General features: G+C 36.6%; 1 protein-coding gene across 1 annotated transcript; it reads left to right on the top strand.

The window, feature by feature from the left end:
- The first annotated feature begins 1,450 nt into the window (after positions 1-1,450).
- Positions 1,451-24,985, top strand: LOC122014587 (putative disease resistance protein RGA4). Its single transcript, XM_042570870.1, has 3 exons — positions 1,451-2,059; positions 22,011-24,496; positions 24,680-24,985. Exons 1-3 carry the CDS (start codon positions 1,591-1,593, stop codon positions 24,713-24,715), a joined length of 2,991 nt encoding a protein of 996 aa, XP_042426804.1. The 5' UTR covers positions 1,451-1,590; the 3' UTR covers positions 24,716-24,985.
- Positions 24,986-26,290: the final 1,305 nt, after the last annotated feature.

Raw genomic sequence — 26,290 nt, 5'->3', positions numbered from 1 at the left:
TTGGATATTTGAACTAGATAGTATACCCCTATGGGGGGCTAGCCCCTCGGATAAGATAAGCCCGAAGTTCAGTGTAAAGTTTATGCGACTCAAATATTCTATAAGGATGTGTAGAAAAGTTTCCATGGATATATGTATAGTTCACTAGAGAGTGACTTACTTATTATAATTATTATTAAGGTAAGAAATTAATTTTCAGCTGGTATATATATTTAGAAAAAAAAAATCTCTTCTATTTTTAGTCAATTTGACGATCAATTATAAATTAATTCTATAATTTATCTTTTTTAACATAATCTAAGAACTAATCCTGAGCCGCGTATGAGATAAATATAATAACCTTTTTATTGACAAGAGAAATATTACTGAAACTAAATAACGTGCACTTTGATAAAAAAAGGCCATACAAATTAGAACAGCGCCATCAAGAATTGCTCCTGAGAAGGCACTTTGATAAAAAGGCCATACAAACTAAAGTTGTGTGAAAAAATAATTAGATATTAATGTTGCTTGCTTTGTAGTTGGTAGGCATCCGAGAGGAGATCCTCTAGACGTTTTTTGTGCTCCAGAGGATGTTTCCTTTTCATGTATTGGTGGGGATGTATGATCCCTATCTATTTTACAAGTAGGGATCATGCGTCTCCACCAATATATGGAAAGGGAGCATCCTCTGGACCGCAATTGGGAAAGGGAGCATCCTCTGGACCGCAAAAGTGGTCCGGAGGATCCTGAGCCGGGATCATACATCCCCATCAATACATGAAAAGGAAGCATCCTCTGGACCGTAAAAGTGGTCCAGAGGATCCTGAGCCGTAGGCATCCATCCAAACACAACTTTGTAAAAAGATCTAATTAGGCTTGTGCAAGTTGTGTGAAATAATAATTAGATATTGTTTCTTGCTTGGTAGCTAGGCATCCATCCAGACACAACTTTGTAAAAAGATCTGATTAGTCTTGTGTAAGTTGTGTGAAAAAATAATTAGATATTGTTGCTTGCTTGTTAGCTAGGGACACAACTTTGTAAAAAGATCCATCCAGACACAACTTTGTAAAAAGATCTAATTAGTCTTGTGCAAGTTGTGTGAAAAAATAATTAGATATTGTTGCTTGCTTGTTAGCTAGGGACACAACTTTGTAAAAAGATCCATCCAGACACAACTTTGTAAAAAGATCTAATTAGTCTTGTGCAAGTTGTGTGAAAAAATAATTAGATATTGTTGCTTGCTTGGTAGCTAGGCATCCATCCAGACACAACTTTGTAAAATGATCTAGTTAGTCTTGTGCAAGTAACGCATATATGCAGGCTTGCCGCGAATTAATTGATATGTTGGCCAGCATCAATTACAGAACAATGAGAAAGAATCTAAAGCTTTACGCTACCTTTGGGCCTTCACTTGAATGCATAGCACATACATTTACCAATAAGTAGAGAAACTCAAAAATTGCTAAAGAGTCAACATTGTGCATCCGTACGTCCAAAGCAGATAGCTAAATATCTATGGCAACGGCATCGAAATTGAGGCACGTATTGATGAAGATCCTGCCAGCGCCAGAGATGGGAAAACATTTCACATCTCAAATCACTTGGACATGATTCGGAACAGCCTTTGGACCATCAATTCCTTCCTCTTGGATGCTACTCTAAGTGTGGTTGAGCAGCCTGATGTGGCAGAGTGGATGAAGGATGTGGGTGTGGCCGTTGAGGATGTCGACAGCCTACTCAAGAGGATCTTGGACTATTGGGAACCGAGCGAAGAGGACAAAGTAGAAAACAGGAGGTTGATGATCAGCAACTTCCTTTCAATGAGTAGCCGCCAAGCCATCCTAGTAGAGCTCAAAGATATGGCTTGCATGTTGAATTACCTAGTGAATAGAGGGGCTGCTTTAGGTCTCTGGGTGGAGATGATGGACTCCATGGATCCAACCCATGATGACTACTCTGCTATTTTGAGCAAGGAGGTGATTGGAAGAGAGGAAGACATAGATCAAATCATAGAGCTCCTTCAACAACAACAATGTGACGAGGATGGAAATGCACCCTTCATCATTACCTTGGAAGGTATTGTTAATTTACATCATCATTATATTATTTTTGTGAAATAGATCTTGAAATTTATTTATTTTACCTACATGAGTTTGACAAAGAAGTCACAATGCAATTATTTTGCATTCTCTCTTCTTTTCTTTCTTTGTTCAATTCATTCATATGATGGAAGATTATTATGTTTCTATTTATAGTAGATCAATATATGTATAACATCTTTATTTTCATGCATCCATCATGCATAGATTATAATTAATATTATTATTATTTACATCCTTTAAAATAATAATTATTATTATTTAGTTGAGTTACATTTGATCAGTAATTTCAATTGTATGAAGTTAATTTAATTTCTTTTATCTTTTTTTTGTCAATGATAATAATTATCTAATGTTTGCTCACTTGGCTTAAAAATTGGATAAAGTAAAACTTAAAGAATAAGTATGATGCATTATAACTTTAAGTACTAGGGGACTGTTAATGTAGCGGATCTATATTTTTTTAAGCAAAAAAAAACTCATCCTCTTAAAACATCATAATCACATTAATATAATATAATACTAAATGCTGGTTATAGCGGTTGTACATTAATTATATAACATACTTTCTTCTATATACCACAAACATCCCATCATACTAGGTCTATAAATCAACATATAATTTCATAATGGCCTACAATAATGTTTTTAGGCAATTCATGTTATAACATAGTGATGTGCACATCATAACTAGAAATTTTTTTAAGAAACACATAAATGAGCTCAAAGTGTCAACTTAATAAATCATTCAAAGAACAGCCAAGACCCATTCGATTTACATGTTTCTTAAATAATTTTGGTTGTAAACTTTTAGCTAACTGATCTATACAATCATGAGATCCATTCTAATATGATCAATAGATACTTTTTGTTTCTAAACTTTTTCTTTAATGACAAAATATTTTAATTCGATATGTTTGACACATCTTGAGTATATATCATTTTTTGAGAAGAATATTGTTGTGAAATTATCAAAATAAATTTTTAACAGCTTGGCAATAGTGTCAACAACTCCAAGTACTAAAATAAGTTAAAATTCTAGAACCATAATGCATAAATTGTGGTTTCAAAATATGTCACAAACTCTGCTTACAGTGTGGATAAGGCAATGACAAATTGTTTATCACTTTTCCATGATATTACTCCTTTGTCAAAAGAAATAAATAACCAAAAGTGGGCTTTCTACTATTAACATCCAGAAAAATGTGAATATGAGTAACCAACCAATCCCAAGTGATTAGTTTTTCTGTATAACTTGGTGCCTTGAAAATACCATAAAACTTTCTTAGTAGCTTCCAAATGATCAATTCTAGGATTTCTTTGATACCTACTAAGAACTCCAATCGCAAAACTAATATTTGGACTTATGCAGGTTTGCACGTACATGAGACTTCCTACAATAGAAACATATAGAATTGAATCCATTTGTTTTTGTTCTATATCATTTTTTGGACATTGAGTTAGACTAAATTTATCCCTTTTCTAAATTGGAGAAATTATGGCAGAATATTTTTCCATATTAAATCTCTCTATAATTATTTCAAAATAAGCATTTTGAAACAATCCCAACAGTCCTTGTGATCTATCACAAAATATTTCAATTCCAATTACACAGGAAACATCACCCATATCTTTCATTTCAAAATTCTTTAAGAGAAAATATTTTGTCTTATACACCGTGTCCATATCATTAGTAGCAAGCAAGATATCATTAACACATAAGACTAAAAAAATATAATTTTTCTCTCATTGATCTTTCGATATATGCAATTATCAACAATATTTTCTTCAAAACCAAAAGATGTGATGGTATCAGTAAATATAATGGTGGCAAAAGGTGATTCGCTTGCCCCCTACACCTCTGCCAGCCTATCTCTAGGCCAACACTGAAGAGGTAAATCATAGGTAGCTACTAGCCTTAGGTAGTGAATAGTGCATGAGGGAGGGCAGACACCCGACTACTAGTCATGATTTGACCCTCATACCTCATGATGACAATACCATCATGCGCTAGCCAATTGTCCATCCCAATGGGGTGATATCAATAAACATAATATATCATTGTTTGGAAGTTTATTTAAGCATATATATTGATTTTTTAAGTCTACACATTAGATGACCTTTTCCTTCAATTGAAAAACTTCATGTTGGTTCATATATACTTGTTCTTCAAGATTTCCATTCAAAAAGACTTTTTTCATATCCATCTAGTATAACTCTAGATTAAAATGAGACACCAATATCATAATAATATGTAATGAGTCTTTCTTTGAGACAGGTAAAAATGTCTCTTTATAATCAATGTCATCTAGTTGAGAGTATCCTTTAGCAACAAGTCTAACTTTATATCGTTCAATATTACCATTCGAGTCACACTTGGTCTTAAAGACCCATTTGCGTGCAACTCATTTGGAATCTTCTAGTAATTTAATGATATTTCAAACATCATTTTTATACATTGATTGCAACTCTTCTTTTATTGCATTAATTGATCTTCCTGACTCTATACTTTCTATGGCTTGTGAAAATGAAACCGGATCTTTATAAATTCCAAAATCTAATATTTGAAATATCATTTTTCTTATTCTTTGAGATATTCTCAATGCTATTTCTTGTAACTCATTGCATCAGATTTTTTTGAGTTAGTTTCTTCAAGTGATATTTCATCATGTTGTTCAATGTTGATATGTCATTCTCCAACAAGGAGAACAACTTTTGGTAGATGAAGGAATACTTACAAATAAAAGAACATTTATCTTAACTTCCTTTATATCCACATTTCATTGTTCATCGCTCCCACTAACTTCACCATTCTTAAGAAATTTTCCATTATCAATTTCTACTATTCTTGGATTATGGTTAGGACAATAAAATATATATCCTTTTTATTTCTCTAGGTAACCAATAAAGTAACCACTAACTATTCGAGAATTTAACTTTCTTTCATGTGAATTATAAACTCTTGTTTCTCCCAGACAACCCCAAACATGTAGGTATCTTAAGCTAAGTTTTCTATTTGTCCACAACTCAAAAAAGAGTTTTGAAACTACCTTAGAAGCAATACATTGATGTTTTTAAAGCATACATCTACAATGATTTGGGTAATAATGAATTACTCATCATATTCCTATTCATATCCATTAATGTATGATTACGTCTTTCTACCATATCATTTTGTTGAGGTGTGTATGGACAATATATTATGCACATATGTCATGTTTTTCAAGAAATTTTACAAATGGACCTAGATGTTGTCATGTTTCATCATACTTCCCATAGTATCTACCCCCTTTATTAGAATTTAAAATTTTCACTTCCTTTTCTAATTGTCATTCAACCTCATTAATGTAGATTTTGAAAACCTCTACTGCTTGAGAATTTTCTTTAAGCAAATAAACATATCCATAATGTGAAAAATCAATGATAAAGGTGAAAAAAAAAACTATTTTGATACAACCATACATAAACCAAGATCTATAAAATCTATATTAAGTAGAATTTCATTCTTTACTAGTCTTTCTATTCTTTCTTTAGATACATGACCCAAATGCTTATGCCACAAAAAGCAAACCTTTCATTATGCATATTATGTGTAATTACAATATTTTGATAAACAATAAGGATTCAACAAATGTATTATCAAATTTTAATTTATATAAACTATCAATAAGAATTCCAGAGCCAATATGTCTTGAATTCTTTCTAAAATTAATACCAAAATCATAAACATCAAGTTCTAAAAGAGAAATAAGGTTCCTTGAAATTGAAGATAAATAAAGAGTCTATAATAGATCTAAATGATAGCCAGTATCTTAGGGTAAACGATAAGCCCCTATGCCTTTAATTGGAGCATTCATACAGTTTCCCATATATATAAAATTCTCAGTTCGATTTGTGTTTTGGATTGTAAAGAACCCCTACATCATATTGGATACATGAGTAATAGCATTAGAATCAAGCCACCAAGTATTATGAGGAATGTTGAAAGCGTGTTGCAATAATAGTGAAGAAATTGCAAAATAGAAGCTAAAGGAAAAAATGAGAGAAAGAAGGCAAAGAGTTAACATGGTTCGACGATGTGCCTACTCCACAAAATGGCTAAGGAAGACTTCAATTAGAATTTTGTATATACTTTAGGGTTATAATTGTTAGGATCCTTCGTACGGCTAGAGAGGGGGGTGTGAATAGCCGACCCCAAATCTTTGCTCGTTTCTTTCTACAAATTAGGTTAGCAGCGGAAATAACAACGTAGAAAGAAAACAGGAGAAGAAATCAAACCTCAACGCAAGGATGTAACGAGGTTCGGAGATTAGGGCTCCTACTCCTCGGCGTGTCCGTAAGGTGGACGAGACCAGTCAATCCGTCGGTGGATGAGTCCCCGGAGAACCGGCTAATACAATATACTCCTTGTGGGTGGAGAAACCTCGCCACAAACGTTTGCAACAGCAAACAAAGAGTACAAGTACAAAGAATAAGCAAGAAATACAATAAGAATACACAAGCACTCTACCAATCTTGCTTTCTCGTCGACTGGAGTCCGGATGAAGCAGCAGCTTCAAAAACTCTAACAGCAGCAGCTGTTCCAGTCGGGGAAGCTCACGCGAAGCTTTCGGAAGGAACTCAACAGAGCTCTTATCGCAGCCCACAAATCTTCAGCAGAAGAGAAGAAGGAAGGAAGAAGTTGCACAGAAGATGCCCTCGATCTTTATACCTGCGAAGAAGAAACAACGAAGAAACTAGCCGTTGCGTCGCAGCGGCCGGGGACCGATCAGGCCCTGGGCCGATCGGTCCCTAGACCGATCGGTCGATGCGAAACCTTCGTACTCGATCGATGCGTGGACCAATCGGAAAAAGCCTATGTACGTTTCACGATCGGTCCATGGACCGATCGAACCTCTGATCGGTCTACGGACCGATCGGGAGCTTCTCTGATCGTCGTTGCCGATCGGTCTCCGGACCGATCAGATAACCATCAATAGCATCTTGCTCGCCCGATCGGTCACCGGACCGATCGGATGAGCCATCATTGGATCGGTCTGCGGCCCGATCCAAACCTTTCAACCCTAAACCTAAGGCTTCCACACCAACATCCGGTCAACCTTGACCTGTTGGTACATCATGCCTAGCATCCGGTCACTCCCTTGACCTGCTAGCACTCCCCGCTAAGTGTCCGGTCAATCCCTTTGACCCACTTAGACTTTCCACACCAGATGTCCGATCATCCCTGATCCATCTGGATTTTCCTCTTCGTGCCAAGTATCCGATCACTCCCTTGACCTACTTGGACTTTTCAACACCAGAAGTCCGATCATCCCTGATCCATCTGGATTTCCCACACCGGACTTCCCATCATCCCTAACATCCCGTTAGGACTTTCTCCTTGCTTCACTCACCAGGACTTTCCAACTGCCTAACATCCCAGTTAGGACTTTCCCTCGTGCCAAGCTCCCTGCTTGGACTTTTCCAGTACCAAGTCTCCATACTTGGACTTTTCGCGTGCCAAGCTCCCTGCTTGGACTTTTCCAGTGCCAAGTCTCCATACTTGGACTTTTCCAGTGCCAAGCTCCCTGCTTGGACTTTTTCCCGAATCAGGTCAACCAGGTCAACCTTGACCTACGGTTGCACCAACAATCTCCCAAGTTCGTATTCTTGTCAACACATCAGAATACAACTTTTCTACTCTCGTCAAACATTGTCAAACATCAAAATACAACTCGAGTCAGGTCACCCTTGACCAACTCGAGTCAGGTCAACCAAGTCAACCTTGACCTAAGGTTGCACCAACAATCTCCCCCTTTTTGATGTTTGACAAAATCCAAAATCAAGTTAGGTTAACCTGATAACCTAACTTAGGTTTTCCAACCATCTTCCAATGTCCAATGTTCTTTCCTTGAACATTCTCTGGACATTCTCCCCTTAGGTTAACCCGATAACCTAACTTGGGTTTTCCAATAATTCTCCCCCTTTTTGACACACATCAAAAAGAATTCCAATGTTCTTCCTTGAACATTCCATGACATTCTTCCCCTAGCTTAGGTTAACTCGATAACCTAACTTGGGTTCTCCAATAATTCTCCAATGAACACTCTCCCCTTTTTGACACACATCAAAAAGAAAAAGGAGGGTATCAAGGTCAAGAGTTTCTTCCTAATGAAAGTCCCATACCTTTCATTGAAACTCTTAATTTCCCCCTTGATACTAAACTCAACAATCAACTTAGTGATAATCCCATATCACTAATCCTCAAAAGCCTTAAGGAGTAAAAACTCCCCCTAAAAGTCAACTCCCCCTTGACAATTAGGTAAAGACTCCCCCTAAAGGTCAACTCCCCTTTGACCATTGCACCAACAATGTCTTGGAGAGTTTCAAACCTTTAGAAATCCACAAAACCCAACGTCCAGCTGAAATTTCAGACCAACAGCTGAAAATCAGAAACTGGCACGCACTGATCGGTCCCCAGACCGATCAGAAACCCCATGGATCGGTCCCCAGACCGATCCACGCTTTCTGGATCGTCACTGATCGGTCACCAGACCGATCAGGCCTTCGCCAGATCGCACCAAGCTCCCTGGATCTCACTGGATCGGTCTGCAGACCGATCCATGCTTCACTGGATCGGTCCTGGATCGTTACTGATCGGTCACCAGACCGATCAGAACTTCCCTGGATCGGTCCGGTGACCGATCCACACTCTGAAATCAGAGATTTCTGATTTCCCTTCCCGGAAATTCAGAAACTCCTAATAAATTCCAGAAAATTCCAAAAATCGTAAAATTTTGAGGATACACTCCTCATACCATAGACTATCACGGAAAAATAATTTTCTATGAAAATAGTTTCCATTTTTCAATCTTGATACAAAGTTCAAAAACTTTGAAATAGTTCAAAGTTAGCTCATCTTTGTATCACAATGTTCAATGATGAATGCAATCACTAAGATGACTTCATCAAGGTTTTCCAAATCAATTTCAAAATGATTTTAAACCTTTTAATTTAGGACCATAATCTTAGGGCTAAATGTACATGACTTGTACACAAGCTTTCCCTATGATCCTCCATTTCTTGAGTTAGGCTCATCTAGGCACAAGAACTATGCACCTTGATCCTAATTCATGATCCTAATATCTCACACACATCTAAGGTGTATCAAACACATCCATGGCAATTTTGATGTGAGATATGGGTTTAGGTATCTTAGACTAAGGTCTCATGCATTTTCTAAACACAAATTTGATCTCAATATCAAAATATGTTTTTCATCCTTAAATCAATTCAATTGATTATTAATGTAAGAGATGATGACATGGCATAAATGATATCATAAATGGAAAACATGTGCCAATGTCATGATGTCATGGCATAAAGTATGAAACTTAACTAGAGCATGACATATAATAACCTAAGCATTATCATGACATTTCAAATGATCATAAATTAAATATGATGTCATGACATGGCATATGGCAAACAACCATGGTAAGTTAACACAAATAAAATACCTAGATTACCTATCTAAGTATCCTTAATCACTTAGTTAACTTAAATTCTAATCCTAGATTGCCCATATATCCCTAAGAGAAACCAAAATCCCAATTATGGTATTTCTCTAGGTTTTCTTAAATTGTGCCAAATAAGATTAAAATCGATATTTTTCAAATATGACACAATTTACTCTTCAAGGAGTAAATAATAATTCTTTTTCATTTTCAAAGGTTATCAAAACCTTGAAAATGCTCCTTGAGTGTCAATTTCCTCAAAGTTGGGTTAACTACCCTTCTAATTGGAGTTGACACTCTCTAACCCATCTATGGGGTAGAGAAGATGCTCCTAGGAACCCAATACCTATTAGAGCTCATTGGGTTCACTAAATATTCACTAGGGATAACTTCCCTAGCAACCCTCCTAATGACCCTCTTAGGCTTTGAAGCCTTGGTCATTTGGGTCTCATCAAGGTCAACTATAGGGGTGACTCCCCTTGTAACCTTGGTAATGGTCTTCCTAGCCCTAGGTTTTGTTCCATAATCAAATGGAACATTGTGGTAAGTGGGCTTGACCATTTGAGACTTAGGTTTGTGACCCAAACCTTTCTTGTCCTTGGACTTGAGTTTTTGACTCTTAAACCCTAGAGATGACTTCTCCATGTTTTTAAGAGCCTTTTCTAAATTATCAAGTCTTGACCTCAAGACTTGATTTTCCTTCTCCAATACCTCAAGTTTTAATTTGTCATTTTCTCTTGAGATATTCCTAGGCATGTGTCTAGTCTTCTTGGGATTTCTACCTAGGTTTTCCTTAACTTTAGAAGCGTTAATCCTAGGGTTGGTATTTCTAGTGTTATCCTTACCTAGGCTAACATGTTTAGCTCCTAAGCACATGAATTGGTTCCTAAAGTTAACATGCTTATCATTATTAACAATTGCAACAAAACTACTAGCATGAGTTTTATTAGAATTGCAATAATGAACCTTAGAGGTTACCTTAGGGTTTGCCTTAGCTCCCCCTATCGATGTGCCCGGTCTCTTGCCCTTGTGAGGTTGCCTCCCCCTCGGACATTGGCTCCTATAGTGTCCCCTTTGCTTGCATTGGAAGCACACCACGTGCTCCTTGCCTTTGCGTATCGGGACTCCGGCTTCCTTGACCTTTGGCGCCGGTGGAGTCTTTCTTACCCTTTTTGGACACTTACTCTTGTAATGTCCATGTTCCCTACACTCAAAGCACATAATGTGTAATTTAATTGAACTTAAATTGCTCGAGTTACCTAGGGTTGAGGGTGGATGCGAGCTCTCTTCTTCATCCCTTTCGGAGGTAGAAGCTTCTTCTTCTTGCTCCGAACTTGAAGAAGAACTTTCCTCCTCTTCGTCCTTAGATGTTGAGTAACCCTCAACTTCTAATTTGCTCCCTCCATGATGTGAGCTACTTGGCTCACTAGGCTCCTCTTCATGGCTTGAAGTGGAGCTCTCCTCATGGTACTTGGCCAAGTTATCCCATAATTCCTTGGCATTGTTGTAACCTATCTTACACAAGATGTTAGTAGGCAATGAAAATTCAATTATTCTCGTCACCTCTTCGTTGATTTCGGATTTGTGAATTTGTTCTCTTGTCCACTCCTTCTTCTCAAGTGGTTTTCCTTCCTTATCCACCGGAGGAGTAAAACCTTCTTGTACACAAAACCAATTCATTATGTTAGTCATAAGAAAGTACTTCATCCTTACCTTCCAATACGCGAAGTCGCCGCATTCGTAGAAGGGTGGAATGGTGACATCTTCTCCATAGAGATCCATTCTCTAGCTTTGCTCCCACGAGTGTTGATCCGATGAAGAGCGGCCTCGCTCTGATACCACTTGTTAGGATCCTTCGTACGGCTAGAGAGGGGGGTGTGAATAGCCGACCCCAAATCTTTGCTCGTTTCTTTCTACAAATTAGGTTAGCAGCGGAAATAACAACGTAGAAAGAAAACAGGAGAAGAAATCAAACCTCAACGCAAGGATGTAACGAGGTTCGGAGATTAGGGCTCCTACTCCTCGGCGTGTCCGTAAGGTGGACGAGACCAGTCAATCCGTCGGTGGATGAGTCCCCGGAGAACCGGCTAATACAATATACTCCTTGTGGGTGGAGAAACCTCGCCACAAACGTTTGCAACAGCAAACAAAGAGTACAAGTACAAAGAATAAGCAAGAAATACAATAAGAATACACAAGCACTCTACCAATCTTGCTTTCTCGTCGACTGGAGTCCGGATGAAGCAGCTTCAAAAACTCTAACAGCAGCAGCTGTTCCAGTCGGGGAAGCTCACGCGAAGCTTTCGGAAGGAACTCAACAGAGCTCTTATCGCAGCCCACAAATCTTCAGCAGAAGAGAAGAAGGAAGGAAGAAGTTGCACAGAAGATGCCCTCGATCTTTATACCTGCGAAGAAGAAACAGCGAAGAAACTAGCCGTTGCGTCGCAACGGCTAGAACCCTGATCGGTCTGTGGACCGATCAGGCCCTGCGCTGATCGGTCCCTAGACCGATCAGTCAGTGCACAGAACCTTCTGTGCGTACTCTGATCGGTCTGTGGACCAATCAGGAAAGAAGCCTATGCTTCTGTTCCGTCCCTGATCGGTCCATGGACCGATCAGGGAACCTCCTGATCGGTCTACGGACCGATCAGGCTTCTTTCTCTGCTGCCACTGATCTCCTTCTGATCGGTCTCCAGACCGATCAGATAACCATCAGTAGCATACTGATCGGTCACTGATCGGTCACCAGACCGATCAGATGAGCCATGTATCATTGGATCGGTCTGCAGCCCGATCCAAACCTTTCAGCCCTAAACCTAAGGCTTCCACACCAACATCCGGTCAACCTTGACCTGTTGGTACATCATGCCTAGCATCCGGTCACTCCCTTGACCTGCTAGCACTCCCCGCTAAGTGTCCGGTCAATCCCTTTGACCCACTTAGACTTTTCAACACCAGAAGTCCGATCATCCCTGATCCATCTGGATTTTCCCTTGCCTGGCTTCACTCACCAGGACTTTCACCTGGCTTCACTCACCAGGACTTTCCAACTGCCTAACATCCCAGTTAGGACTTTCCCACTGCCTGGCTTCACTCACCAGGACTTTCCACACTGCCTAACATCCCAGTTAGGACTTTCTCACTGCCTGGCTTCACTCACCAGGACTTTCCAACTGCCTAACATCCCAGTTAGGACTTTCCCTCGTGCCAAGCTCCCTGCTTGGACTTTTCCAGTACCAAGTCTCCATACTTGGACTTTTCGCGTGCCAAGCTCCCTGCTTGGACTTTTCCAGTGCCAAGTCTCCATACTTGGACTTTTCCAGTGCCAAGCTCCCTGCTTGGACTTTTTCCCGAATCAGGTCAACCAGGTCAACCTTGACCTACGGTTGCACCAACAATCTCCCAAGTTCGTATTCTTGTCAACACATCAGAATACAACTTTTCTACTCTCGTCAAACATTGTCAAACATCAAAATACAACTCGAGTCAGGTCACCCTTGACCAACTCGAGTCAGGTCAACCAAGTCAACCTTGACCTAAGGTTGCACCAACAATAATGATCCTATTTATACAACCGAAGTCGTATATGTTATTTGGACCAAAAAATCCCGAGTAATATAAAAAATCCCACATCAACTCATGTGCTTCCAGTTATAAGCAAGTAGAACTATCAATTTGGGTTAGGTCAGTCGGGTTGACTCACCAATTCAAATAATTTAAGTGGACTGCGTTGAAATTTTATCAACTCATATAAAGGCGGATCCAAGTGGGCCGACCCACCTAGGCCCGCGACCCACGTGGGTTGGCTCGCGGCAGGCTTGGGTTGGCCCGCGGGTTGATAAAAAATTCTCTAAAATTTAAAATTAAAGTGAAAAATTCAATAGGCTCGTGGATTTGACAACTAATGAGTTCAAAGGCAGCCTCATGTATGACATCTAATATCAAGACCATTGTATAATTCAACTGAAAAAACAACTATCGACATTTTATCTCAAAGCATATCCACTAAAACAAACATATTGTAATAATAAATAAGTTAAAAATTTGATAACATGCTCATGCAAAGTTTGTCATAAACATTGAGCGCGCTATAATGCAAATGATGCATCTAAATATGCCTATAGAATGCAACCAAATTGACTAAGATACAAGGAAACTGAATGGAGTATTCTTTCTTTTCAAAGTATGACTCAACCCACCTAATCTGTAACCCAAATTTAAAAATATGAATATTTTCTATATTTTTTTGGTGGCATCGTGGGTTGATCTGCCTAACTCATAACCCACCTTGGATTGACGGATTGGCCTATCATGAACTGTTTTTATTTTTTATAATGAATTTTTTTAATGAAAATTTGTTAACAATAATTGTGTTGTTAGAATTTGAACCCAAGTCTTTTGGGTGACATCCAAGTATCCTATCCAATTAAATTAGAATGTATTAATATCCATATATATGTGGTAGTTAATTATTTAATAACTAATCAATAGTTTTCTTTTGATATATAAAAAGAAGTGTAAGATAGTAAATAAGTTATTTCAACTCTGTAACATTTCATTTATATTAGTGCGATTTAAAAGTTAGAAGGAAGGAGTAAAAAAAATTCTGACCATTAGACTGATAGTTCTGACTATTGTGGGAGAGAGGGAGGATTTTTTTGTAAAGGTTCAAATTGTTTGATCATTTTTATCAATGACTACGTTTAGTGTATGTTATTCTCCAAATTCTATAAATAAGAAACTCATTTCATCATTTTTCACATCATCTCCTCTACTCTCATCTTTTAATTCCGGAATCTTAATCACTTTCGACTCCGATTCTTTAATTATAGTGGAAGGAGAAGGTTCATTATCTCAATTTTAGAGGAGCAAGGAAATCCAAATGAGGATTATGATATTCAATTTAATGATGATGAGCTCAAGCAAATTTTGACACTTGAGATACAAAGATATATTGATGACGATGCTTCTAAAATTTAGAATACTCCTTTAAAATCGTAAAGGATACATGTGCAACTTAAATAAGTGTAAGCCATTTTTTATATTTTGTTATAACTTTATAATTTATAATTTTTAAAAAATAATAATAATTTTAAATCATAGTGAACCGTGAATCGATGGTTCTGAATTATGAATCGTACTATCTTGGACAATTAAGGTTAAGAGTTGACCTATCAGGAATTGACAAACCAGTTATTCTGAATCATCAAACTGTCGATTCCAAATCGTAGGATAGTAATTTCTGACCCGACACAAAAACATGACCCGAACCAAACACAAAAAAAATTATGTTAGGATCAGGTCTTATTGGGTTCCGGTCAGGTTTGGGTTGACCTGATTGACACGATTAATAAATGGGTCAGATTTGGGTCAACCTGAAATGCCCTATTACAACTTGTGAACTCATTTATAAATATTTTTGGATCGGATTAGGGTCATATTCTAGTTATGTTTGGGTTAAAATAAGTATATTTTTATAAAATGAACCTTTTCAGGTCGAGTTCGGGTTGAGTTTGGGCTAAGATGAATATGTTTTTATAAATAAGTCATTTTTTGTTAGGTCGGGTTCGAGTTGGATTAGAGCTGTAGGTTATTTTAGGTCGGGTTCGGGTCAAATATAGATAAATGGGTTGGGTTCGAGTCGAACAATTTGACCCAAAATATTATTCAGGTCGGTTTCAAATTTTGATGTTTCAATTCATCAACTCGCCAACCCGAACCCGACCCAAATTGCCACCCTTACCAAACCGTGATTGGGTCTAGCAAGATATTAGTCATTTTCAACAATCTCTACCTTGACAAATATCCACCCCTTAGGAGAACATGAACACCTGTGAAGACCTCCACCCGAAATGCCAAGTTCGAGCTGTGCTGCCTCTATCAACTAGAGAAGCTGATCAATTTCAAGCAATACTTGAACTTCTCTGTAGTAACTTGCTTTGTCAACATATCTACAACATTTTTAGAAGTGTGGACCTTCTCAAGTAGTATTTCCTAATTAGAAGATATCAACTCTATGATCTTGTGAAATCTCACACCAATATACTTGGTTCTCGCATGATACACCTGATTCTTACTAAATAAATAGCACTTTGCTATCACAATACAACTTGATTCCATCTTGTTGAACATCTAATTCTCTGACTAACCCTATAAGCAACAATGTTTCATTTGTTGCTTCAGTTACTGTCATATACTCTGACTCAATAATGGATAATATAGTTGTAGATTATATCATGTACTTCCAACAAATAGGTTTGCCAACCACAATGAACACATACCCTGTAATATACCTTCTATCATCCAAATCCTCTACATAATCTACATCTACATATCTTGTAATTGAAGGATCATCTTGTTGTCTACTGAATATGATATCATAATATGGAGTATTCATCAAGTATTTGAAAATTCACTTGATCGCATCCAAATGTTGTCAACTAGGATTTAAAAAAATGCTCACCATACTAACAGTATGTGTCAATTAGGTCTTATGAAAAGCATGACATACATCAGACAACCAACTACATTGGCATAGAGAATGTTTCACATGTCTTGTATCTCTTCATCCATCCTTGGACATTCTATAAGTGATAATTTGAAATAATGCACCAGAGGTGTACTTATAAACTTCGCATTACGCATGTTGAATCTATCCTACAACTTTTCAATATAACTTTGTTGAAAGAGTCATAATTTATAGAAACTGTCTCTATGAATCTTCATCCTAAGAATCTTCTTAGTTGCACCAAAATCTTTCATATCGAATTCCTTATTCAGAAACTTCTTTAACTTGTTGACCACCTTCATACTCTTTGCAAAAGTCAACATATCATCCACATATGTAACAAGAAGATAAATGAATTGTCATCAAAGCTTTTAACATAAATTCAATAGTCATACTCACATCTTCTGTACCCATTTTGAAGCATGTAACAGTCAAAATTCTTGTACCAGTATTTTGAAGATTGATTTAGCCCATAAAATAACTTTTTCAATTTACAGACTAAATGCTTTTACTCGCGTTGACTAAATCCTTCTAATCGTGACATGTATATTTAACCACTAGAGATAATATCTCTTCATAGTCAATCCCTTCCACTGTGAATAAACCTTTGTTACTAACCGAGCCCTGAACTTTCCTTTTTCACTATTTGATATGACTTCTTTTTCCTTGTATACCCACTTTCTTCCTATAGCCCTCTTTCCTTCAGGAAGTTCTACCAAATCACAGGTTTAGTTTTTATGCAAAGACTCTATCTCCTCCACTATAGCACTCAACCACTTGTCTTTCTCATAGCTGTGTATTACCTCCTGAAAAATAGTATGATTTTCACTACTAGTGATAAGTGTATAAGAAATTAAGTTCTCAAAATGATACCTAGTAGGTGGTTTGATTGTATGTTTGGTTTTTTTTGGCTATAATTTAGTGCTCCATCTGCTTTGAGCTGCCACCGTTAGTACTGTTAGAGTTTGGTGACCTGAATTTTACTTTGGATCGGCCCAAAAGTTTCATGGTGCGATATTATGGATTAACAACTCATTAACTCAATCTGATTTTTCAATTTATATTTACACTTACTTATAAGTGTATTTTTAGGGTATAGTGACATAACCTTCTTTAGCTATTGTTTTTCCTTTTTCTTTGATAATTGTACCAAAAATTATTTGATAGTGAAATATTCTCTTCTCTTTTCCCGTGGGTTTTTTCCTTTTCAAGGGTTTTCCACGTAAATTTATGTGTGCTCAAAATTTTGTTTCTTTTTGTGCTTCATTTTTCGTTTATTGTCATAAATTTCTAACAAGTACCATGGGTTTCTAGCTCTACTTGTATAACATCCTTATCATTGTTGCAATTCTATGGTATTTGTTTCTCTTCCCCTTGATTACATTGTAACATAACTCTTTTATCAAATACTTGATGGCCACCACCTGGTTTATCTTAATATCCCAAAGCTTGAAGCCTTTCACCCCTTTTTGATAATCCAAAAAAAGAATACACTATCTAAACTTTGCATCTAGCTTTGATTAGTTTTCACTAGAAACATATATATAGGCTAGACATCCAAACACTCTAAGACTAGATTTCCTGTCAACATCTCCTCTGAAACTTTGTCATCTAATGATGCTCTCGGTGATTGATTAATCAAGAAAGACATCATGTTTACTATCTATGCCCAGAAGTTCTTTGCAAGCCATCCATTCAATTTAAGAAATCAAGCCTTCTCAATTATTGTCCAATTCCTCCTTTCCTCTATACCATTTTTTTCTGGTATCTTGCGAACCGTGAAGTGTCTCTTAACCCCATACTGCTCATAAAATTTTTGAAACTTTGAATCTATGTACTCAGTACTATTATCTGATCTAAGACATTTGATTTTTCTTCCAATCTAATTCTTTACTTCAGTTTTTTATATCTTGAACTTTGAAAAGTTTTTGACTTGCAATGCATGAAGAACACCCTAACTTTTTGTGAGTAATCATCGATAAAACTTGCAAAATACATATGCCTCTATGTGACATTGTTACACTAGTTGATCCGTAGATATTTGTATGAACATAGTTTAGAATTTCCACCATCTTATGTGTGGATGTCTTGAACCGCACTCTGTTTTATTTTCCAAGAACACAATACTTGTAGAAGTAGAGTTGGCACGCTTGATGCACTTTAATAAATTTCTTTTATGAAGCTCCAACATCCCACGTTCATCATTATGAGCCAGCCTCATATGTCACAAGATTGTATTATCTGATTCAGATTCTATAGCTTCACTTACAATTATAGTACCTAGCAATTTATATATGTTACCTTTTAGTTTCTAGCCTTTCATCACCGTCAGAACATCTTTGCTGACGACTTGCAGGTTTGTAACAATAGTCACTACCATCCAATGTGCTCAATGAAATTAGATTCTTTCTAAGTTCTAATACATGTCTTACATCATACAGTGCTCTGACCATACTATCAAACATCGTAATTTTGACATTTCCTATTCTAATAGCTATATGGGATGCATCATTACCCATCAGAACAGAACTAGAATTAATCGACTTGTAGGCATTGAACCAATCATTGTTAGGCGTCATGTGATAAGAACATGCTAAAATCAAGATTCAAGAATCTATTAATTACTCTGAACTAGACAAAATAGAAAGCATATCACTATCATCGCTCCTTGAATTTTCTTCTTTCACTATGTTTGCAGACTTCGATGAACCATCTTTACTCTCTGCATTAGCTTTCATTTTCTCTAGGCAATCTCTCTTTATATGACCCTTTACTCTGCACTTGTAGCAAATGCTCTCCATCTTCTTCCTCGATTAGATCGGGCTTTATTATCGTTGTCCGATCCATATCGAATCTTGCTCATACCACGTTCCTAGTTACCTCTCACTACAAGCCCTTCACCTTGTGAATTCTCATCACTAGCTTTCTTCCACTAATGAAAGCCCAACAAAGAACTTATGATTTCCTCTAAGTTAAGAGTTTCCTTTCCCTACATTAGAGTAACCAAGTTCTCATATGTAGTAGATTACGGTAGAGAATTCAACAACATCACCGTCTTATCTTCGCCACATCAATCCATTTTAGATCATTCACAAACTGATTAAATACATTAATATGCTGACTCAGATCTATGTCCTCTAACATCTTAATCCCAAACAATTTCTGCTTAAGATAGATATTGTCCGTCGAGGACTTGGACATGTATCGGGTTTCCACTTTTTGTCAAATTGTTATAGGTGATTCCTCATCCATAATGTGATACATCACATCATTTGTTAGACAAAGCATGATCATTACCATTGCCTTCACCTGTAGTTTCTCCCACTCTAACTTTTCTATTGCTTCTGGTTTCTTTTAGTTTAGCGCATTCACCTTACCTAGTTGCACTAACAAGTCACTAACCCTCCTTTACCATAATTCAAAATTTCCAATTCCATTGAACTTCTCCATAATAAATTTCACAGAAGAAAACTCAGGTGTGAACCTATCTTTGATACAAGTTGTTGAGATCGTGCTGCAAAAACTGTGAAGAAATCACAAAAGAAGAAATTGAAGAAAAAATGAGAGAGGAGAGAAGGTAAAGAATTAACATGGTTTAGCGATGTAGTTACTCTACAAACGGTCAAAGAAGGCTTCAATTAGAATTCTCTATATATTTTAAGATTATAATGATCCTATTTATACAGTCCATGCCATATATGGTATTTTAGATCAAAAATACTAAGTAATACCAAAGATCCCGCATCAACTTGCTCGCCTCTAGCCTGAAGAACGACTAAGCACGGCTAGGCATGCTCGTGCCATAGGCATGTCCATTCCCCCATACCCAAACATGTCAGGCCATGTTCGATAGCATAGTCGTGCCTCGTAGCATGATCGTGTGACGAAGACTTTCATCACACTCGCCAAAACCCACAGTGGCCGACATGGTCTGGTTGTGCCTCCCAACACAGTCGTGCCCTGTGCCGACTAGATATGAGTCATCTTCAACAAGGAACATCAATCAAGTTTGATTCAAAACAAACATAAGTTTTTAATATTTCTTTCTTTTCGAACCCAACCTTGCGTTTACGGCTATCTTTTTGATAATGTTATTTCTTATAAAAATGACACTTATCATTATTGTATTCCTTCTTATCAGCATGAGGAATTGAGGACCTTTAATAGGCCTTTTGTTTTCTTCTTAAAACTTTTGGCTTTTACTTTTAGTGCTTTACTGGTTCCTTGAGTAGTGAGGTTGATGGAATGACCTTCCAAATTCTTAAGTCTGTCTTCCTCTTGAATAAGTTTGCTTATCAATTCATTAACATTGCACTTTAACTTAAATAATGTTATCGCTAATTCGAAAAACATCATATTTAGGAAGTAGTGAGTTCAGAATAAATAGAATAAATTGAACTAAGAAGGAGTCATCCACAATCATTTCTAAAGTCTTTAATCTTGATGCAGTATTAGTCATCTCAATGGTATGTTCTTGCATACTACACGATCCATCAAATTTTATGGTCATGAATTGTGCCATTAATGTACCAGTGAGTGACTTATTAGCAGAACAAAAATGTTCTTCTATAAAGTTTAAATATTCTTTTACATTTTTTGTTTGTGGAATGGTAGTCTTAATGCTGTTTGTGATAGTCATTCACATAAACATAAGGCATAATTTGTTAGATCTTCCCATGCTTTATATTTGAATTATCTTCCTCACTCTGCTTGAATTAATAATAACAATAGATTTTTTTCCTTTAATAGTGTCAAGTGAAGATTCACTATACCTAAATGAAAATTAACTCGCTCACTCCATTCAGAGAAGTTCAAATCATTAAACACAGTAATAAAAGATACTTGCGAATGAAAAAAACTACTATAAATTAGACATACAAATTTAGATAAATATTAGAATATCTTGTAATACATCTTTGGGCTAATATTACAATATGCTATCAAAAATTAAATGTTTCATATTATTAAAAAATTAAAATTTCCAATCAAATGCATATGTCATCTTTGGATAAAAAAAATATATTTGGTTCAAAAATTTTAATTTCCTTCATTTATGTCACTAATCTTTAAAAAAAAAATCATTTTTATAAAATTCGTAATTTTAATAATAAATTAATCTCATTTATTTATTATTATTTTAGATATTTTATAAGTATGATAAATAAATAATTAATTTATACATGACAATTAATTATTTTAGTATGGTCACTTTGATGATCACAAACTATCTTAATTAACATAAAATCATGCATATATTTATATCATAAATATAATCAATCTTAATTATCTTTAAAACATGCATGTATATTATAATCATTAACCGAATCCATAAACGGTAATAAATTAGTACATAAATTTATATATACATGATGTCATATATTAATCATTATTATACAATAAAAGATTAATATGCAAAATGTTTCATCTAATTCTGAATATATATTAAAGCTACTAAATATCATTAATACATCTATTAATTTATAAGCATAATAAATTCATATATGAAACGTATAGATTTCTTAATAAAGCTATGATACCACATGTTAATTTACATGATCATTATATTTATTTTGTGAAATGATCTTGAAATCTATATGTTTTATATACCTAAACTTGAAGAAGTCAAAATGCAAACATTTTGATATTGGTTTCTCTCTTCTTTCCTTTCTTTATGAAAGCACTCAATTCATTCATATGATGGAATATTATTATGTTTTTTATTTATAGGCAGAGAGGAACAATATATGTACAATATCTTTATTTTTGTGCATCGATTATAATTATTATTATTATTATTTATATCCATTAAAATAATAATAATTATTATTTAGATAAGTTACATTTGATTAGTAACTTCAATTGCATGAAATTACTTTAATTTCTTTTATTTTTTTTAAAGGCCAATAATAATAATTATCTAGCAGGTACCATGAATGGGAAGACAACCCTGGCCCGCACAATCTATCATCACCCTTGGGTGCACCGACATTTCCAACATCGGATATGGTTGGATGCTCCTTTATCTATTAGATCTATTAGAGATTTCAAGAGTAACGTGATCGCCAAAGAAATTGCAAAATATACCGGGAAGTCATGTACAAACACGGATTATTGGCCACTTATCAATGAACATTTTGGTGGAGATAGATACTTGCTCATCTTGGATGGCGTTCAAGTAAGTCATCTTTTTGCATACAAGTGGAAGGAATTTATGTTGAAGCTCCTTCATTGTGGTGCACCGGGGAGCAAAGTCATTCTAACTGGTGATTGTTTTTATGTGTTTGGAATGGAATTCTACATCAAGAATTACAAATTAAACATGCTGTCCGAAGATACAGGGGCAAGAATATTATTAAGGTATTCAACATTTGTCCATCCAATTGAAGCTAATAGCAATCACAAAGAGAAGGCTTCTCCTGCTGTTACTGATATGCAAATTCCACTTAAATATCCTCTATTGGTAAAGGGTTTAGGACTCATATATAGGCGGATAAACACGAGACTAGATAAGGAGATTTTAAGCCGATATGACCTTGATACTTTATTAAAGTATTATTCTTGGCCAATTGAGAGAGAACGATATTTTCAATACCAGGAATTGTTTGGAAGATATTCAAATCAATGTTCTGATGAAGATCTATTCGAAATATTGGTTGCAGAAGGCACTCTAAGATATAATTGGATGAAGAACACTGAATACGACGTGCCATTCAACTTCAAGACAGATCCATGCTTTTTCAGAATGAAGGCTTGGGAAGGTTCTAGGATACCATTACAATGCCGCCATTTATATCTACCTATCCATTCGAAGAACATTTCAAAAATTAAAAAAGTCATTGAAAAGGCTGGAGTAGCCGACCGGCTGAGAACTTTGATTTTGCACATGAAAGAGAAAAAAGAACAAATTTATCAATATCAGACAGTATCAAAGATACTTGAAAGTATGTTTGTAAATCTCAAACATTTATGTACGTTACATATGGGAGGTATCATGATTCAATACCTCCCTAGTTCGGTTGGCACATTGCATTGCTTGAGGTACCTCAACCTTGCTGAGAACAAGATAGAAACACTGCCAGAATCCCTCTGCAACCTCGGTAATTTGTGTGTTCTAAATTTATCTAGTTGCAAAAAGCTTAAGGAGCTTCCAAGACAAATCCACAAGCTTAGAAAATTACAGATTTTGAAACTGTCAAGCTGCCTAAGGATTCAAAAGTTGCCGGAGTCAATCACTTGGCTTGTGAATTTGAAAGAGTTAGATGTTGGAGATTGTTGTTATCTTTCAAAGTTGCCGGATGACTTGTGCAGCATGAAGAACTTGATGCAGCTTGAGATGCATGGATGTGCATCATTGACTAGAATGCCTATCGGAATTAGGCAATTGACAAATTTGGAAGTGCTGCGGGGATATGATGCTATCGATGGTCTTGGAAATGTCATGCTATCAGAGTTGCAAACTCTTACAAATCTTGAGTCCCTGCATATACGACACCTTGAAAGATTAGAATTAGCCGAAGAAAAGAATATCACTCCACCTACAAATTTACTGGAAAATCAATGTCTAAATGAGTTGACGTTGCATTGGGAATGGTGGAATGATATGGTTGCTGAAGGAACTTTGGAGCCCACAATGCAGCTGACCCAAGGCTTCCAACATAACCTACGAGACTTGATTGTCTTGAAGATGGTTTCATACATGAGCGACAAATTCCCAAGTTGGCTGATGATAGCCGACAGAGATTCTCTTCTCAATAATTTGACTACAGTTCATCTTATTAATCTCCGGAGGTGTGAGAGACTACCACCACTTGGACATTTACGTAACCTTAAGGAGGTTGCAATCAGTGGTTTTGATTCAGTCAAAGTAGTAGATGAAACATTCTACGGGGAAGATCACAATTCTGTATTTTTGCATTTGAGGAGACTCACATTCTCTGAAATGCCTAGGTTAGAGAAATGGGTGGGCTTGAAGCACACACATTCCCGACTTCTTTTTAGGAGCCTTAAGGAATTGACCCTAATTCAGTGCCCAAAGCTCAAGGAATTTCATATGCGATTTCCAGAATCACTTTCGTTGAAACTCTTGCTGAGCAATGAGATGCTAATGCCTATTTCTAAATTTGTTGGTTGGCAGAACCTTCGGCAAGTCAATATGTTGCAGATATTTGGGTGCCAAGAATTGAGGAATCTACCGGATGGTTTGAGGATGATCCCCAACCTAGAGACATTGGAAATAATAAATTGCAACAAATTGGAGGCTTTGCCAATTTGGCTCAAAAAGTCGCGTTTGAAGTCCTTGTTCCTATCTGGTTGCCCTGCGCTATCATTCATTCCCGAGGAATTGAAATTCATGGAACGACTAACAAATCTATATGTCGAAGCTTGTCCCAAGCTGCAGAGGCAGAGCCAAGTACGTTCTTCACTTTGTTTCCTTACTACTTTATGTCGGTAGCCCATGCATGTGTGGCTGAATATAACTTAGTTTTTAACTCCATAAATACACATCAACTGTTAAATTAAGGCCCTCTACATATTTGATTTTAGTGATGCTTTTAGTTGTTACTTCAAATATTTGATTTTTTTTTTTTTTCAGTTATCGGAGTTGTGCAGGTGCAGTGGCGATTTTTGATCAATGTGTCCCTCCACATATGAGATTCGCATTAAACTATTGTTCTTCTTTTCTAGTTTTAATTTGTCTTTATTCTATGTTAAAACCTGTACCAGTGTACCTATTGGTAATTAGACATGTAGGAATAGTTTGATTTTTTTTTAATATATATTATGTGGATGTATTTAGCTAAACTTCTCGTCACGGTGTGTCCTTGTCGGATTAAGAGGGACATACAAGGCTCATCCAAATGAGAGGACCTAAATGTTCAATCTCAACCATTTAATTTAAAATAGAAGACTCGGATGCATTCAGATAGTGCCCCTTTAAGTGGGACTTTATCTAAGTCATTACTTTCAAAATCAATGAATCAAATGAACTCAAGTGAAGGGAGAATGTATTTGTAATTTGGTTTGCCCAATTCAAGTTGGACATATCAAATTTGATTGAATCAAGAAGTTCTTTTAACCATTCACATAGTATAAATAAGATCCTTTACTTTGCACATTCATTCATTCAAATAAACAGAAGACTTGTAGCTGGTAGAATATATAATGCGAGAAAATAAGCTCAGCTGAAACCCTAATCAATTTTCTTTGAAAAATAACTTATATCTAAAATTTTTCTTCACCTTTTTACTCTATTGTTATCCGGTGTAAAACATGTACAAATGAGGTAATCAATTGTGGCTAAGCATGATGCTTGGGTGGCTCGAATATTCAGTGACTCGGGTGCTTGGGAAAATAAAATGGGATAAGCATGGGAGGGATATTATATATTGAATTAAGTATGCCCTTTGGGAAAAAAATAAACTATAATACGCCCTTTGGAAATTATAAAACCTTGAATGCGCCCATTTGATAAAACGTAGTTCCTCCATTCATAAGTCTTTGTTCTAATCTAATCAATGAATTTTCTCTCCATCGTTCATCTTTCACCCACGCTTTGATTATTGAATCCTCGGACGAAGTCCGTTTGAATCATATCGACCAAGTAAATTGTTTACCTATTGATCTGTCCAAAAGCGGAGAACAGGGCCACGCCGGTCCTTGACTTTAAATACCCGGTATAAGAAAATTTCATTTAAATCAAGTAAGAAAATTTCATTTAAATCGAAGGGTTTATATGTGTGCACTACTGTGTAGAATCAGTGGAGGGGGCGGCGACACGACGATGCGACAATGCGACAACAGCAATGCTAGACGATAGCTATCGATGTGGGCCAAGAGTTTGAGGGTGAACAAAAGTGGATTCCGAAAGATTAGTGATGATAAAGGGGGCCCATTAAGTGCGGGTCAAAGAATGGAGATAGCAGCCGACGTGGAGGTCAAAGTCAAGGAGGTCAACGTCAGAAAACCAATGGACTCACCGAAGGAGAGGTCAAGTGGAGCACTCCTGCGGTGGCCGATTGGGCATGAACCGCCCGACAGGCAAAGGCTAGTCCAAACAGAACGCTTGTACAGCTAGGATCATCAGGCACTCATCACGGAGCAGAAGGAACGTTGGGACGACCCGAGCGTTAGTCCGGTCGAGCGGAAACAAGCTACTGAGTCGAGTCATCGTAGGGAAAGCAGCCGAGTCCATCCGAGCAGAGGA

Source organism: Zingiber officinale, chromosome 8B, assembly GCF_018446385.1.
Source record: "Zingiber officinale cultivar Zhangliang chromosome 8B, Zo_v1.1, whole genome shotgun sequence".
NCBI lineage: Eukaryota > Viridiplantae > Streptophyta > Magnoliopsida > Zingiberales > Zingiberaceae > Zingiber > Zingiber officinale.
Note: the sequence above shows the minus strand (reverse complement) of the source record. Positions and strands in the feature narration are given on the sequence as shown.

Excerpts from the sequence above, each read along its gene's own strand:
- LOC122014587 (XM_042570870.1), top strand. The coding sequence starts at position 1,591 with ATGATTCGGAACAGCCTTTGGACCATCAATTCCTTCCTCTTGGATGCT. Across the intron at positions 2,060-22,010 it reads CTTCATCATTACCTTGGAAG|GTACCATGAATGGGAAGACA; the intron begins GTATTGTTAATT and ends ATTATCTAGCAG. Across the intron at positions 24,497-24,679 it reads AGCTGCAGAGGCAGAGCCAA|TTATCGGAGTTGTGCAGGTG; the intron begins GTACGTTCTTCA and ends TTTTTTTTTCAG.